The following is a 14,008-nucleotide window of genomic DNA, read 5'->3' as shown; positions in this document are numbered from 1 at the left end:
ATTTATTTAGTTATTCATTCATTCATTCCTTCATGAGAGACACAGAGAGAGAGTCAGAGACATAGGAAGAGGGAGAAGCAGGCTCCATGCAGGGAGCCCACAGTGTGTGACTCGATCCCAGGACCCCAAGATCATGCCATGAGCCGAAGGCAGACACTCAACCACTGAGCCACCCAGGAGTCCCTAGGTGTTAACTTTTAGTTCAACATAAGATAAGAGTAACTGCTGTCTGGAGAGTCTAGAACATTTAGGTTCTAACCCCATGGGCCAATAATTGATGTGATTGAGAGAAAAAAATAGTGTGCTTTAACTTAATTCTAATTTTTTAATCATTTTAATTTTTAATAGTTTCATTAAAGAATATTGCTTATAATTCAAAGTGTTTAAAGAAGGTAATCTAGAAACAGTTTAGTAACTTCTTTACTGATTCTAAACTCCTTTTGTCACAATTCTGGATCAACCTCAGGCTTTAACTGAATTAGACCATATCTGGATTTTGAAGTCATTTTGATATAACATCAAGTATTTCCATGCTACTTTTCTTCCATTGGCCACTTATCATTACTGTGCTTTATGCCTCCTTACTTCTTATTTCATAGATTTTTTTTTTAATATTTATTTATTTTAGAGAGAGAGAGTGAAAGAGTGCATGTGAGTATGAGGAGGGGCAAAGGTACAAGGAGGGAGAGAATCCCAAGCAGATTCCTCACTGAGCACAGAGCCAGATCTCATAACCCTGAGATTACAACCCAAGTGGAAATCAAGAGTCAGATGCCCAAACAACTGAACCATCCAGGCACCCCTTATTTCACAGATTTAGAAGAGTTTAGGGACACCTGTGTGCCTCAGCGGTTAAGTGTGTTGCCTTTGGCTCAGGGAATGATCCTGGAGACCCAGGATCGAGTCCCACATTGGGTTCCCTGCGTGGAGCCTGCTTCTCCCTCTGCCTATGCCTCTGCCTCTCTCTCTCTCTGTGTCTCATTAATAAATAAATAAAATCTTTGAAAAAAAATGGAAAAGACTTTATAATTTTATAGTCATGTAAATATAGTTTATATATATATATATATATATATATATATATATATATATATACTGTTAGCAATCCTATTTTCTAATTAAAAAGATGCAGTTTTTCAGATTTTCAAGGAAAGCAGAACATTGCCCTTTTTTTATTATTAGGAGTTTAGGTGCTAAACTAGCTTATTTACATAGGCTTTCTTTAAAATATTCCTGTATTGACCAGTACTTTTTGCAGCCTGCTTTTGATAGAGATTGCTGTTTGTTTGTTTATTTATTTATGAGAGTGGTGGGGAGAGGCAGAGGGAGAGAGAGAATCCTAAGCAGCCTCCACGCCCAGCACAGAGCCGGACAAGGGGCTCAATCTCATAATCCTGAGATCATAACCTGAGTTGAAGTCAGATACTTAACCAGCTGAGCCAACCAGACACCCCGGAAAATCTAAGTTTATAGAAAATATTAATGAGGCAAATACACCTAAGGGAAGATCCTTAGAATCTTTAAGATAAATACAATGTCAAAATTTGCTTTTTTTTGTGCTCGAGAGATCAGTAAAACCTTTTTAATATTTTAGTGTTTTGTTAAATTTGCTCTAGATCACTTGTGGCATGATTTTCGACTTGATTTTTTTGTCTGTATTTTCTATTCAAAATATTTTCATGTGGGGATCCCTGGGTGGCTCAGCGGTTTAGTGCCTGCCTTTGGCCCAGGGCGCGATCCTTGAGTCCCGGGATCAAGTCCCGTGTGGGGTTCCCGGCATGAAGCCCGCTTATTCCTCTGCCTGTGTCACTGCCTCTCTCTTTCTCTCTCTCTCTCTCTCTCATAAATAAATAAATCCTTAAAAAAAATATTTTCATGTATTAACTGGTATTGTAATTCACTCTGAATCCAAATGGAAATTTTTATAAAATACCTATTAATTACCTACTTATAGGTAATTTAACTTAGTTTTTTATTTAATTGATTTTTAGGATTCCAGTTAGAAAATTTGAATTTATTTCTCTCATTTCAGGTTATAGTTGGACAATGGTGAAAGAAATGGAATATATTTGTAAGGAGTTAAATCAGCCTGTAACATTTCCTGTCAGAGCAGCATTAGTCAGGCAGTCTTGTTCTCAATTACTTTGGCTGTTAAAGAAATCAAACAGGTATGTGTAAGTTTAACAAAATAGCATATGCATGTGAGTATGTGTGAGAGAAAGAAGATGAAAATTGATTATGTAAAGACAATGTGTGTGGGAAAAAGATGGCAACAGAATGAGCACTGATTGTGTAAGCGAACAGGCTCCCTCACTGGAATGAAACTCCTGATAAACCAACCTCAGCTTACATAACATCACATCTGGGACACCAGGGTGGCTCAGCGGTGTAGAGCCTGCCTTTGGCCCAGGGTGTGATCCTGGAGTCTCCGGATCAAGTCCCACATCGGGCTTCCTGCATGGAGCCTGCTTCTTCCTCTGCTTGTGTCTGCTTCTCTCTCTCTCTCTCTCTCTCTCCCTCTCTCTCTCTCTCTCTCTGTGTCTCTCATGAATAAATAAAATCTTTAAAAAAAAGAGGAAAAGAGAAAAAAACATAACATCACATCTTCTATTCCTCACAAAAGTCTGAACACAGTAGGTGCACAGTAAATACCCTTTTTCTATTATGTTATACATTCTCAAAAAGTTTTAAGTGGATAAAATAGTTTCTTTTTGAATTCTATCCTAATTTCAGAAGTTTTTTTTCCATATAGAAATTTTATTATTTTTAAAGATTTTATTTATTTATTTGAAAGAAAGAGCATAAAAGAGCACAATCAGGGGGAGCGTCAGGGAGGGAAGGAGAAGCAGGCTCCCCTCTGAGCAGGGGATTTGATGTGGGGCTCAATTTCAGGGCCCTGCGATCATGACCTGAGCCAAAGGCAGATGCTTAATGGACTGAGCAACCCAGGCTCCACCGAAGTTTTATTTTAGTATGTAATAAAAATTAGTTGGACCACTTATTAGATATTAAAATATATTTCAAAGGTGTGGATATTGAAACAATTTTGATACTATCTTTTTAGTATACTAGTCAGTAGAACAACAGAGAAAATCCGGAAATAAACCCAAATCTATCATGGATGTTAGTTTAGGAAAAGCTAACATTTCACATAATTGGTGCAAAAGTTTAGTGTGGTGTGAGAGAACAGGCCAAGTGTGTGGAAAAAACAAAACTGTTTTCCTTAATCTTTCTTCCAAAATAAATTCCAGATGAATGAAGGCTTGAAAATCCAACATTAAATACACAAAGAAAAAACATGATACTATATAGTTTCAGAATGGAGAAGACCTTTCTTTCTTTTTTTTTTTTTTTAATGTCCTTCCATCAAGGAAGTGTTTTTTTGTGTTTTTTTAAGATCATATTTATTTATTCACGAGAGACACAGAGGAAGAGAGGGAGGGGGAGAGAGAGGCAGAGGCACAGGCAGAGGGAGAAGCAGGCTCCACACAGGGAACCTGACGTGGGACTCTCGATTCCCGGTCTCCAGGATCACGCCTTGGGCTGAAGTCGGCGCTAAACCGTTAAACCGCTGAGCCACCCAGGCTGCCTGGGAGAAGACCTTTCTTAGGCACAAAATCTGGAAGCTATCGTCGAAGCAAAGTTACCAGAAAAATAACTCTAATATTAAAAAAAAAAAAATTTGTTTTACTTGATCTCAAGACAGCTGCCTGGGAAACACACAGTCTTCACAGGGAAGAAAGTGTTCCAGAGAATTAATGGGTTTATAGGTTTGTATACTTTTTTTTACATCTTGTAAAAGCTCAAAAGATTATAGATTAGCATATAGGCAGGAATCATGACTTTTAAAATCAGGGAATGCAGGGAGCAGGAGCATTGATCCAATATCTCAAGGAAAAGGTGGTTTTCCTTTAGGCTCTTCCAGATGTACAATGCATGTGTGGCAGGCCGTAAATCAGGCTTTTGATTTGAACAAAGTTTATGTACAGCCAAGCTGACTTAGAAGGAATCCTAAAATGGCTTCCTTTGTATATCAGGCCTTTAGAGAGTTTTTCTCTCACCACTTTTATAAAAGGGAAGTTTGAGGTGTGACTGGGCAGCTCAGTCTTTTTTTTTTTTTTTTTTTCTTCAGCTCAGTCTTTTAAGCATCCTACTCTTGATTTCTGCTCAAGTCATGAACTCAGGATTGAGAGATTGAGTCTAGCCTCAGACTCTGTGATGCTGAGTGTGGAGCCTGCTTAAGATTTTCTCTCTCTCTCTCTCCCTCCCCATTCTGTAGCCCCCCTCATATTTGGGCACACATACATGCTCTTTCCTTAAAAAGAAGAAAGTTTGATACATTTGAACACATGAAAATGTAAAGATTTTGGTAAAACTACTCTTGATACATACATCAGACAGATGTAAAGAATTCTAATAAAGAATTTTCTCAGATCATCCAGAAAAAAACTCAGTTTTGTAATTCACTATATTGAAGAGAGTAAGGGAAGCAGATACACATTAAAGAAGTATTCACATTCCTATGGATATTGAATTTTTACTAAATACCTTTTCAGTGTTTGTGAAAATAATGTTTTTTCCAATATCTATTAATAAAATAGTTAATATTTCATAATATTGTATTATCTTCACATTTCCAGGATTAACCCCACTTGACCATGATATATCATTCTTTTAATATATTGCCAAATTGTATTGCTAAGTTTTAATTAGGATTTTTGCATTTGGAAGTGAGATCTGTAGGTTTCTTTTCTTTCTCAGTTTTAGGTATAAATATCATGTACATGTCTTTAAAAGAGCTAGGGACCATTCCTCCTTTTTATCTGTTCTGGGATTTTTTTTTTTTTTTTTAAGATTTTATTTATTCATGAGAGACACAGAGAGAGAGGCAGAGACACAGGCAGAGGGAGAAGCAGGCTCCCTGCAGGGAGCCCGATGTGGGACTTGATCCCAGGACCCCAGGATCACACCCCAGGCCGAAGGTAGACTCTCAACTGGTGAGCCACCCAGGCATCCCAATATATAGATATTTGTAGGAGTTCATGTATTGTATTAGGATATAGTTTGGCTGTTATAATAGAAACATAAATTAACAATAGCTTAAACAAGTCTAGTTCGCTCTCACCTACCTGGCAAAGCATAAATAATTCAAGGCTGATTTGGTGCCTCTACATGTCAAGGACCCAGACCATCCTATTTTCATGCTCTGCTTTCCTTAGGATACTGCCTTCATCCATCTGGTCAGATTGGCTACACCTGAGTTTCAGTTGGTAGTGATGGGGGAGCAGAAGGCTAGTTGAGGACAAAGCACAGGCTGACAAGCACCGTCACCTCCCCGCCCCCCCACTCCCTGGTGGGATATTTGTGACCTTCCTTAGGTACTCCTGGCTGCCCTAAGGGAAGGAAAAACAAATGGTTAATTTATAGAGATTGTAGTCCTCTAAGACAATGAGTCTCCCTTAGTTTACAAATATCTTAATTTACAAGAAAAAACATTCTTATCAATAACCTAACTTTCAGAAGGAAATGTAGATAAAATTAAATGTCCTTATATCAGCAGCCCATTGACAAATACTTGAGACAGGCAGAGTATAAAGTTCTTCCTTGGAAGCTCCCAACTGTCTTAATGTTAATGCCTTGCTAGGAGAAGCAACCTGAAGTTGACAGTGACGAGGCCTCTGGCATTTTGTTAAGTCCTCTTTAGCATTTGAAAGTTCTTTTGGAGGGCCTCTCAATTGGGATTGAGCTCACTGGAGTCTGCTTCTCCCTCCGTTCATTCCCCACCCTCACTCTTGCTTACATGCTCTCTCTCAAATCAGTAAAATCTTAAAAACAAGCTCCTCTGCTTTCTACTGAGTGTTGGTGTAGGAAAGCATGAAGCCAGCCTGATTTTTGTTTTTCCCCTTATAAGTGTCTTGATTTGGCAGGGGGCTATTGAGGGGGATAACTTAATGTAGAAAGGGTTGTCATCAGGTATATAGATTCAAATGTTCTTTTCCAGAATGTTTCTGTGAATTATATTTTAAAATACTTGTTCTATTTTATTTGTAAACTATCTTTTAACTTTCTGGGATTACAGCTATGAATATTTAGATCTCCATTGCCTATCTTTGGTATATATTTTTTCTCTTTAGTCTTTCTATTTATTTGCATGTAATTTTTTTTTTTGATTTTATAATCTGCATTCTATGTCTCTTAAAAAAATTTTTTTAAGATTGTATCTATTCATGAGAAATACAGAGACCTAGATAGGCAAAGGGAGAAGCAGTCATCCCCCCTCTCCCGCAACTCAGTGCGGAACCTAAGGATCACTACTCAAAGATCATGCCCTGAGCCCAAAGCAGATGCCCAATCACCGAGCCACCCAGGCATCCCATCCCTTACAGTATTTACAACAGTGTCTGTTTTTCCTTGTAATTCTTCAGATTTCACTTTATTTCTTTATTCTTTTTCTTTTTTATTTATTTCCTAAAATCTGCCAGTTAGTGTTTCATCATCTCTTTTATATTGTCTTGTATCCTCTTCCCTTGAGCTCATACCTCTGCTTTGTGCTCTTTCTTCAAAGAAGCAATTGCATCATATAAAAAATTTCGGTCATGGCTTTCATCTGCCTTGTGGCTTTTTTTTTTTTTTTTTAAGATTTATTTATTTATTCATGAGAGATAGAGAGAGGCAGAGACACAGGCAGAGGGAGAAGCAGGCTCCATGCAGGGATCCTGATGTGGGACTCAATCCCAGGATCATGCCCTGGGCTGAAGGCGGCTCTAAACCGCTCACCCGGGCTTCCCGCCTTGTGGCATTCTTTAAGTTTTACATATATTTCCACTATCTGATAGATTTTTAAAGATGGAGTTTTTATTTCTCCATCTGCCATTTATTTATCCTTTCGTTTTTTTGTACTCTGTTGTATAAAACCTCTGCCAGTTTTTATTATTGCACTTGAAAGAAAGTCTTTTTTTCTGGACAAGCTACTTGCTAAAAGTGCATGTTGGAGAGGGACCAAGACTATGCTCCTTATGACCTAGAGTCTTATATGTGAGTTTATGTAGCCTTTAACTTTTCCCAGTCAATGAATATAGGCACTGCAGTATCTCTAAGTAAAATCCTTTATCTGTTGCTTAAATTTAAAATTTTAAGTTTCCATAGGAATAGCCTGATACCCACAACTGTGGTTTTTCTGTGCTGTCTTTCCTTATCTTCATGGCTTCCTGGGGCCAAACCTAATTCAAGAAAGCTTCCACTTGTAGCTCAGGGATGACATTCCCACTGTTGCAAAGTATTGAGGTGGAATGTGCCCCTCATGTAGAAGTGTCTTTGGTAGGCTCTCTTGTCATCTTCATGTATGGGCAAATTTTCTTCACTTTTTTACCCAGGTGGCCTTAACCTCTGTTGCTGTTGGAAACCTTTCACTTGTTTTATAATTTGTAGTTTCAGTTCTTTTTTTTTTTTTTAATTTTATTTATTTATTTATGATAGTCACATACAGAGAGAGAGAGAGAGGCAGAGACACAGGCAGAGGGAGAAGCAGGCTCCATGCACCAGGAGCCCGATGTGGGATTCGATCCCGGGTCTCCAGGATCGCGCCCTGGGCCAAAGGCAGGCGCCAAACCGCTGCGCCACCCAGGGATCCCTGTAGTTTCAGTTCTTAATTTCATTCAAGATGGAGTCTCTCTCTTCAGTCTTTTGCCCTTTTTGCTGCCTTTGGGTAATTCCTAGGAGGAAAAGGAGGCACGGCTGACTTCTGGCTGCCATGTTCAAATAGGAAGTTTCTACCTCCCATTTCTTTTATTATTACGGCCTCAATTTTCTCTGTCTACTCCCTATGAAGTCATTTACTCTTTTAAACCTTCTCACTTGAAAATTACACTTTGTGGGTAGCTGAGGTGGCCCAGGGGTTTAGCACCACCTTTGGCCCGGGGCCTGATCCTGGAGACCGGGGGAGTCCCATGTTAGGCTCCCTGCAGGGAGCCTGCTTCTCCCTCTACCTGTCTGTGCCTCTCTCTCTGTCTCTCTCTCTCTCTGTCTCTCTCTCTCTCTCTCTCATGAATGAATAAATAAATACAATCTTTAAAAAAAAAAAAAGAAAATTACACTTTCTTCAAATTTTTTGTTTTTTAATATGACAAGTCTACATCCAACACCATACTTCATGAAGATGGGATGAAAACTTTTCCTCTAAGATCAAAACTAGGGTGCTAACTCTCACCACTCTTATTTAACATAGTACTGAAAGTCCTAGCTGCAGTAGTCAGACAAGAAAAAGTATAAGAATTAGAAAGAAAGAAATCAAAATGCCTGTATTTGAAGATAACATTTTGTACATAGATTTTGTATAAAGATTCAACCAGGAGGAGCGTGGTTGGCTCAGTTATTTAAGCCTCCAACTCTTGATTTTGGCTCATGTCAAGATCCCAGGGTTGTGAGATCGAGCCCTGTGTTGGACTTTGTGCTGGGCATAGAGACTTTTTTCTTCATTGAGTAATCTTGGCTCCCTTGTCAAATATTAGTTGACCATATATGCTTGGGTTTATTTTTTGGCTATTGATTCTTTTCTCTTGGTCTATTTGTCTGTTTTTATGCCACTACCACACTGTATTGTCATACAGTATTATTCGAAGTCAGAAGTATGATGCCTCCTGCTTTGTTCTTCTTTACCAAGATTTCTTTGTATATTCAGGGTCTTCTGTGGTTCCATATAAGTTCTAGGAAAGTCTTTTTTTGTATTTCTGTAAAAAAATGCAATTGGAATCTTGATAGGGATTTCATTGAATATTTTGGTAATACTGACATTTTAATAATAATAATTCTTCCAATATGTGAAGACAGGATACTTTTTCATTTATTTATGTCTTCTTTGATATATTGAGATGTATTTCTTCTGAGCCTGATTTATTGAGTTTTTATCATGAATGGATGTTGAATTTTGTCAAATGCTTTTTCTGCACCTACTGAAATGATCATATTCTTTTCTTTCATTCTATTAAATGTGATGTATAACAGTGATTTGTGTGTGTTGAACTATCCTTGCAACACAGGAATAAATTCCATTTGATCATGGTGAATGATTATTTTATTGTGCTGCAGAATTGGTTTGGTGGTTTTTTTTTTTTTTTTTTCAAGATTTTATTTATTCATGAGAGGCAAAGACATAGGCAGAGGGAAAAGCAGGCTTCCTGTGGGGAGCCTGATGCAGGACTCAATCCCAGGACTCCAGGATTACACCCTGAGCTAAAGGCAGATAGATGTTCAACCACTGAGCCACCCAGGTGCCCTGTTTGGTAGTATTTTACTGAGAATATTTGCATCTGTATTCATCAGGAATATTGACTTACAGTTTTCTTTACTAGTAGTGTCCTTTTCTGGTTTTGGTATCAGGATAATGCTGGTTTATAAAATAAATTTGGGATTGTTTCCTGCTCTTCAGTTATTTGGAAGAGTTGGAGAAGAATTGGTGTTAATTCTTTAAATATTTGGAAAATTCACCAGTGAAACCATCTGTTTCTGTGCTTTTCTTCATTGGGAGATTTTTAATTACTGATTCAGTTTCTTTGCTAGTAATTGATCTATCCAGATTTTTAAATTCTTTCTGATTAGGTCTTGGTAAGCTGTAAAAATATGGATCTTAAAGTAATTCTCATTTGTGTGTATGTGTCCTCGCCTGTAGCTTAAAATTTCTTTTTGATTTGCCACACAATGCTGCTGTAGAATAAAATTCAAAGTACTTTTCTCTGTTACATTTCCAGAATAATGTCACCATCCATAAGGACAAGAATGTGTCTAACATAGTGAGAACACCTTGGTTAAGATAGACTATTTCTTAGTAGTAGTAGAAGTGTTTTGGAGATTTTTTCAAGTTTCCTGGATTCTGACATGTTTAAGGGGAAAATAAGTATGAAACTACTTAGCAGCATTGCATTTTCTTAGACTCTGATGCAATAGGAATATTGTAATAGAAGTAATGTCTACTAGAAGAAACAAAAATATACAATTTAAATAACATTAAAATTCTGAGTATATTCTTAACATCCATAATAAATATGCATATATTATTAATGTATTTTTAACGCCCAGAGATGGATCTAAATTTATTATTTGGCATCCTTAGTGACATCTCTTGGTGTTCTTATATCTTCTACAAGCTCCCCCAAAAGGGAGAGTGGGGCCACTTACAAGTGAATATGAATGTTGGTAATGTCGGTGACATTTATGTCTCTTTATAGTCCCTTGCAGTCATGCTTCTGACTATATCCAGCCTACTGGAAAAAAACCAAGTTAGAGTGGTAGGTTTTGTGTAGGGAACAGATTCCTTGATCAGCAATACAATCTTTTCAGTTTTTTTGTCCAAAATTTGGCTCATTTTCACTGTTAACCAGTGTAGGTTTCCAAAGCCATTTCACATTCCTATAACTCAGATATAGCAGTTACCTAATTTAGATAAAGGCAATGTGAATTGTTTTTCTCTCTAGTCCTTTTGATGTTCATGAAGGAATGAAACAGGAACTGTATGTTCCAGCACTGCTAATTAATTGTTTGTGTAAATTTGGATTAAAGATAAATGAAAGTAACTATTTTTAGGCTTGTTGGAAATCCTCATCGTTGTTTCTTATCTTTGACTTTTCACTATAAAATTCTGTTTTGGGCAGGACTGGTGGCTCAAGCTGTTTAGCGCCGCCTTCAGCCCAGGGCCTGATCCTAGAGACCCGGGATCGAGTTCCACATCAGGCTCCCTGCATGGAGCCTGCTTCTCCCTCTGCCTGTGTCTCTGCCTCTCTTTCTCTCTCTCTCTCTGTGTCTCTCATGAATAAATAAATAAAATATTTTTTAAAAAATTAAATTTAATTTAAAAATAAATAAGTAAAATTCTTTTTTTATTTTAATGCAGGTATAGCCTGACTATTTGGACTGGAAAAAATGATAACTATTCCACCGAAGATTTACTTTGCATTAGAGACTTTTTTGACAAGAAACAAGTTTTCTATGACATCTTGGAACCACAAAACCATGAATTTAAACAAGCCATTGGAGTCAAAGTTAATCTCTAAGAAGATTCTTCTAAATCATTTCATGTTTTGGTTTCATAATCTTCTGCTTTGGTCTGAATTAATTACCATGTAAATTGTGATGATTGATTTATGCTATAATTCATCTACTCTAAAGACATGCTTACTTTATTAGGCCTATGTCCTTATGATACTGTATATACTTAAAAGATTTGGAAAGTGAAGATTTCAGTGCGCCTGGTCTAATAATAATTTAGGAAAATTATGCTTTAAACCCCTTTATAAAATGTAATTTTGATATACTGAAGATAATTGAAGAGTTTATATGTCAATAACATATAATCACATTACGGAGATTCCACAAAACTATGGCACCCTCTTTCTTTTGTCCTGGAGAACTGGTTATTTCAGAGACTAAGGAAGAGTAAGAGGACTTTAAAAATGTTTTAACTTTCACAGAGGTGACCAGATTTCTCATAACAGAATAAAATCCATTTATTGAAAATAATATAGATTAAATTTGATGGATCTAGAATTTCCGTATTGTTGGGAACATGCTGACAACTATTTAAGTTTTTTATATTCCTTGTTTCAATCACTATATTTTATCTATAGTAAGTACAATATTACTGGAGATCAGAATTTTAATCCTACTTATGTATCATTTGGTTTTCAAAATTCTCACACCACCATAGTTCAGGCCCTTATTTTACTGCTAGAATTTTAAAAAGTTCTTCATGACTTCATTGTTCACATTCTACTCAGAGATGCCATGAGTATTTCTGCTGAAGAAAACTTTTGTAAGCACCTCTTGCCAAATCAGAAAGCTGCAGGGGTCTCTTAAATGCCACTTCATTAAATTTTACTCTTTCAAGATCCTTCATAATGTAGCCCACTCTAAAAGTCACCTGTGTGAACTTCAGCTCTGTCAGCATTTCAAAAATGCCTATAACATCTATGGTCTCCAGGTCTTACTTTAACAGTTAATTTTAACTATTTAATATTGTCCACTGATTATGTCATACATGTTAGTTTATCTGCTCAGCTAGGTTATATAAAGTCCTTTATAGTAAGGGAACATTCTTAACTCCTTTACACTGGGTGGCATAGTCTTGAGCAAGGTATTCAGAAAAACATGTACTTCTTTCATTTATTGAAAAGAAACTTACCAGTGAATGTCCTAAAATATGTAATTTGCTTGGTCTGTCAACTGTTTTCTCCTGGAAAATAATAGTATATAGAGAAAAGAACTTGGATTTTGAATTCAGACAGACTTCCCTTACAGCCCCATTTCAGTCCCTTCCTAGCTGTAGATTTTAGGGAATATTTAACCTCATTGCGTCTTGGTTTCCTCATCTGTAAAATGGAGGGAAAATGAGGATTCTCTTGTACAGTTATTATGAAGATTGAGATTTATGGAATAAAGGCATCTAGCTCATACTCAACACATAGCAAGTACTCAACAGACAATTCCCTTCTAGACTTATGGGATCATAACCATTATAGATAATAGTAAGGGGTATAACATCAGACATTGTAGATGTATAAATATTTAAGGAAGTCCACTGTATTTCCACTTTAAATTTTAACTACAACTAGATGCAGTGCTATTTGTCAAATGAACTTCACTTTCTATGGTTGTTTACCAGAAGCAAAAGATGCAATGTTATAATCATAAAATTTTAATAATAGCAACAAAGAATAACTCTTTAATATTTCAGTAAAATTAATGTTTATAAATTTTCTAAAATGACTACGTTTTACTTTTATAGAGAGAGTTGAATTTGTTTTTGGATTTTTCTTTTAATTTGAAAGGGCATGAACAGGAGGAGGGGCAGAGGGAGAAGCAGATTCCCACCTGAGCAGGGAGCTTGTTCATGGTTCGATCCCAGGACCCCAGGATCAAGACATGAGCCCAAGCAAGGCAGCTGCTTAACCAACTGAGCCATCGAGACAACTCAAGAGTTGAATTTAAAAATGAACTGCATTTTAATAAATATAAATGCATTTAATTGCATTTAATAAAAGTCATTTGTCCAGAAGATTATTCTTGCTACTTGATTATACTTGATTATCTGACCGTTGGTAATATATATTTTTTATTTTGATGTTTATTTTATTTATTTATTTATTTATTTATTTATTTATTTATTTATTTATTATTTCTATTTTAGAAAGGGAGAGAGAATCTTAAGCAGGCTACATATTGAGTCTGGGGCTTGATCTAATGGCTGTGAAATCATGACTTGAGCCTAAGTCAAGAGTCAGATGCTTTACCACATGAGCCACTCACATACCCTATGACCCTTGATAATATTTTAAATATATTAGTCTTAAGTCTTAAAAATGCCTTTGTATTGAGGAATTTATTAGCTGATTATGACTTAGGTTAAGATTTTTTTTTTTAAGGGATACCTGGGTAGCTCAGCGGTTGGGTGCCTGCCTTTGGCTCAGGTCGTAATCCCGGGATCAGGGAATGGAGTTCCAGGATCAGGGAATGGAGTTCCGCATCAGGCTCCCTGCAAGGAGCCTGCTTCTCCCTCCACCTATGTCTCTGCCTCTCTCTCTCAGTCTGTGTCTCTCATGAGTAAATAAATAAATCTTAAAAAAAAAAAAGATTTTTTAAAAGATTTTATTTATTTACCTGAGAGACAGAAATAGTAAGAGAGAACATGGGTAGGGAGGAGAGAGGGAAGCAGGCTCCCCATGGAGCAGGGAGCTGCAGGGCAGGGCTAGATCCCAGGACCCTGGGATCATGACCTGAGCTGAAGGCAGATGCTTAACCCACTGAACCACCCAGGTTCCCCTAGGTTAAGATTTAAAGGTGTATTTTTAAGTCATCTTTGGGAACAAAAAATAGATAAGGAAATTATGAAATGTATTCTATTGAAATGTAAATTTTGGGGGATCCCTGGGTGGCTCAGCAGTTGAGCGTCTGTCTGGACCAGGGCGTGATCCTGGAGTCCTGGAATCGAGTCCCGAATCAGGCTCCCTGCATGGAGCCTGCT

General features: G+C 37.0%; 1 protein-coding gene across 7 annotated transcripts in view; it reads left to right on the top strand.

Moving 5' to 3' along the window:
* The window catches only part of FAM151B (family with sequence similarity 151 member B), a 32,579-nt gene extending 19,537 nt beyond the window's left edge, over nucleotides 1–13,042 (top strand). For 4 of the 7 annotated variants that reach the window (XM_072793666.1, XM_072793669.1, XM_072793670.1 and 1 more), the window contains 3 exons: nucleotides 2,033–2,168; nucleotides 10,883–11,030; nucleotides 12,816–13,042. In XM_072793666.1, coding sequence (XP_072649767.1) covers nucleotides 2,033–2,168; nucleotides 10,883–11,030; nucleotides 12,816–12,944 — 413 coding nt within the window. In that variant the 3' untranslated portion in view covers nucleotides 12,945–13,042. Of the gene's footprint in view, nucleotides 1–2,032; nucleotides 2,169–3,702; nucleotides 3,771–10,882 lie in introns of all 7 variants that reach the window. The other 3 variants (XM_072793673.1, XM_072793674.1, XM_072793667.1) reach the window with 3 other exon arrangements.
* Nucleotides 13,043–14,008: the final 966 nt, after the last annotated feature.

This window comes from Canis lupus, chromosome 2 (genome assembly GCF_048164855.1).
Source record: "Canis lupus baileyi chromosome 2, mCanLup2.hap1, whole genome shotgun sequence".
Lineage (NCBI taxonomy): Eukaryota > Metazoa > Chordata > Mammalia > Carnivora > Canidae > Canis > Canis lupus.
Note: the sequence above shows the minus strand (reverse complement) of the source record. Positions and strands in the feature narration are given on the sequence as shown.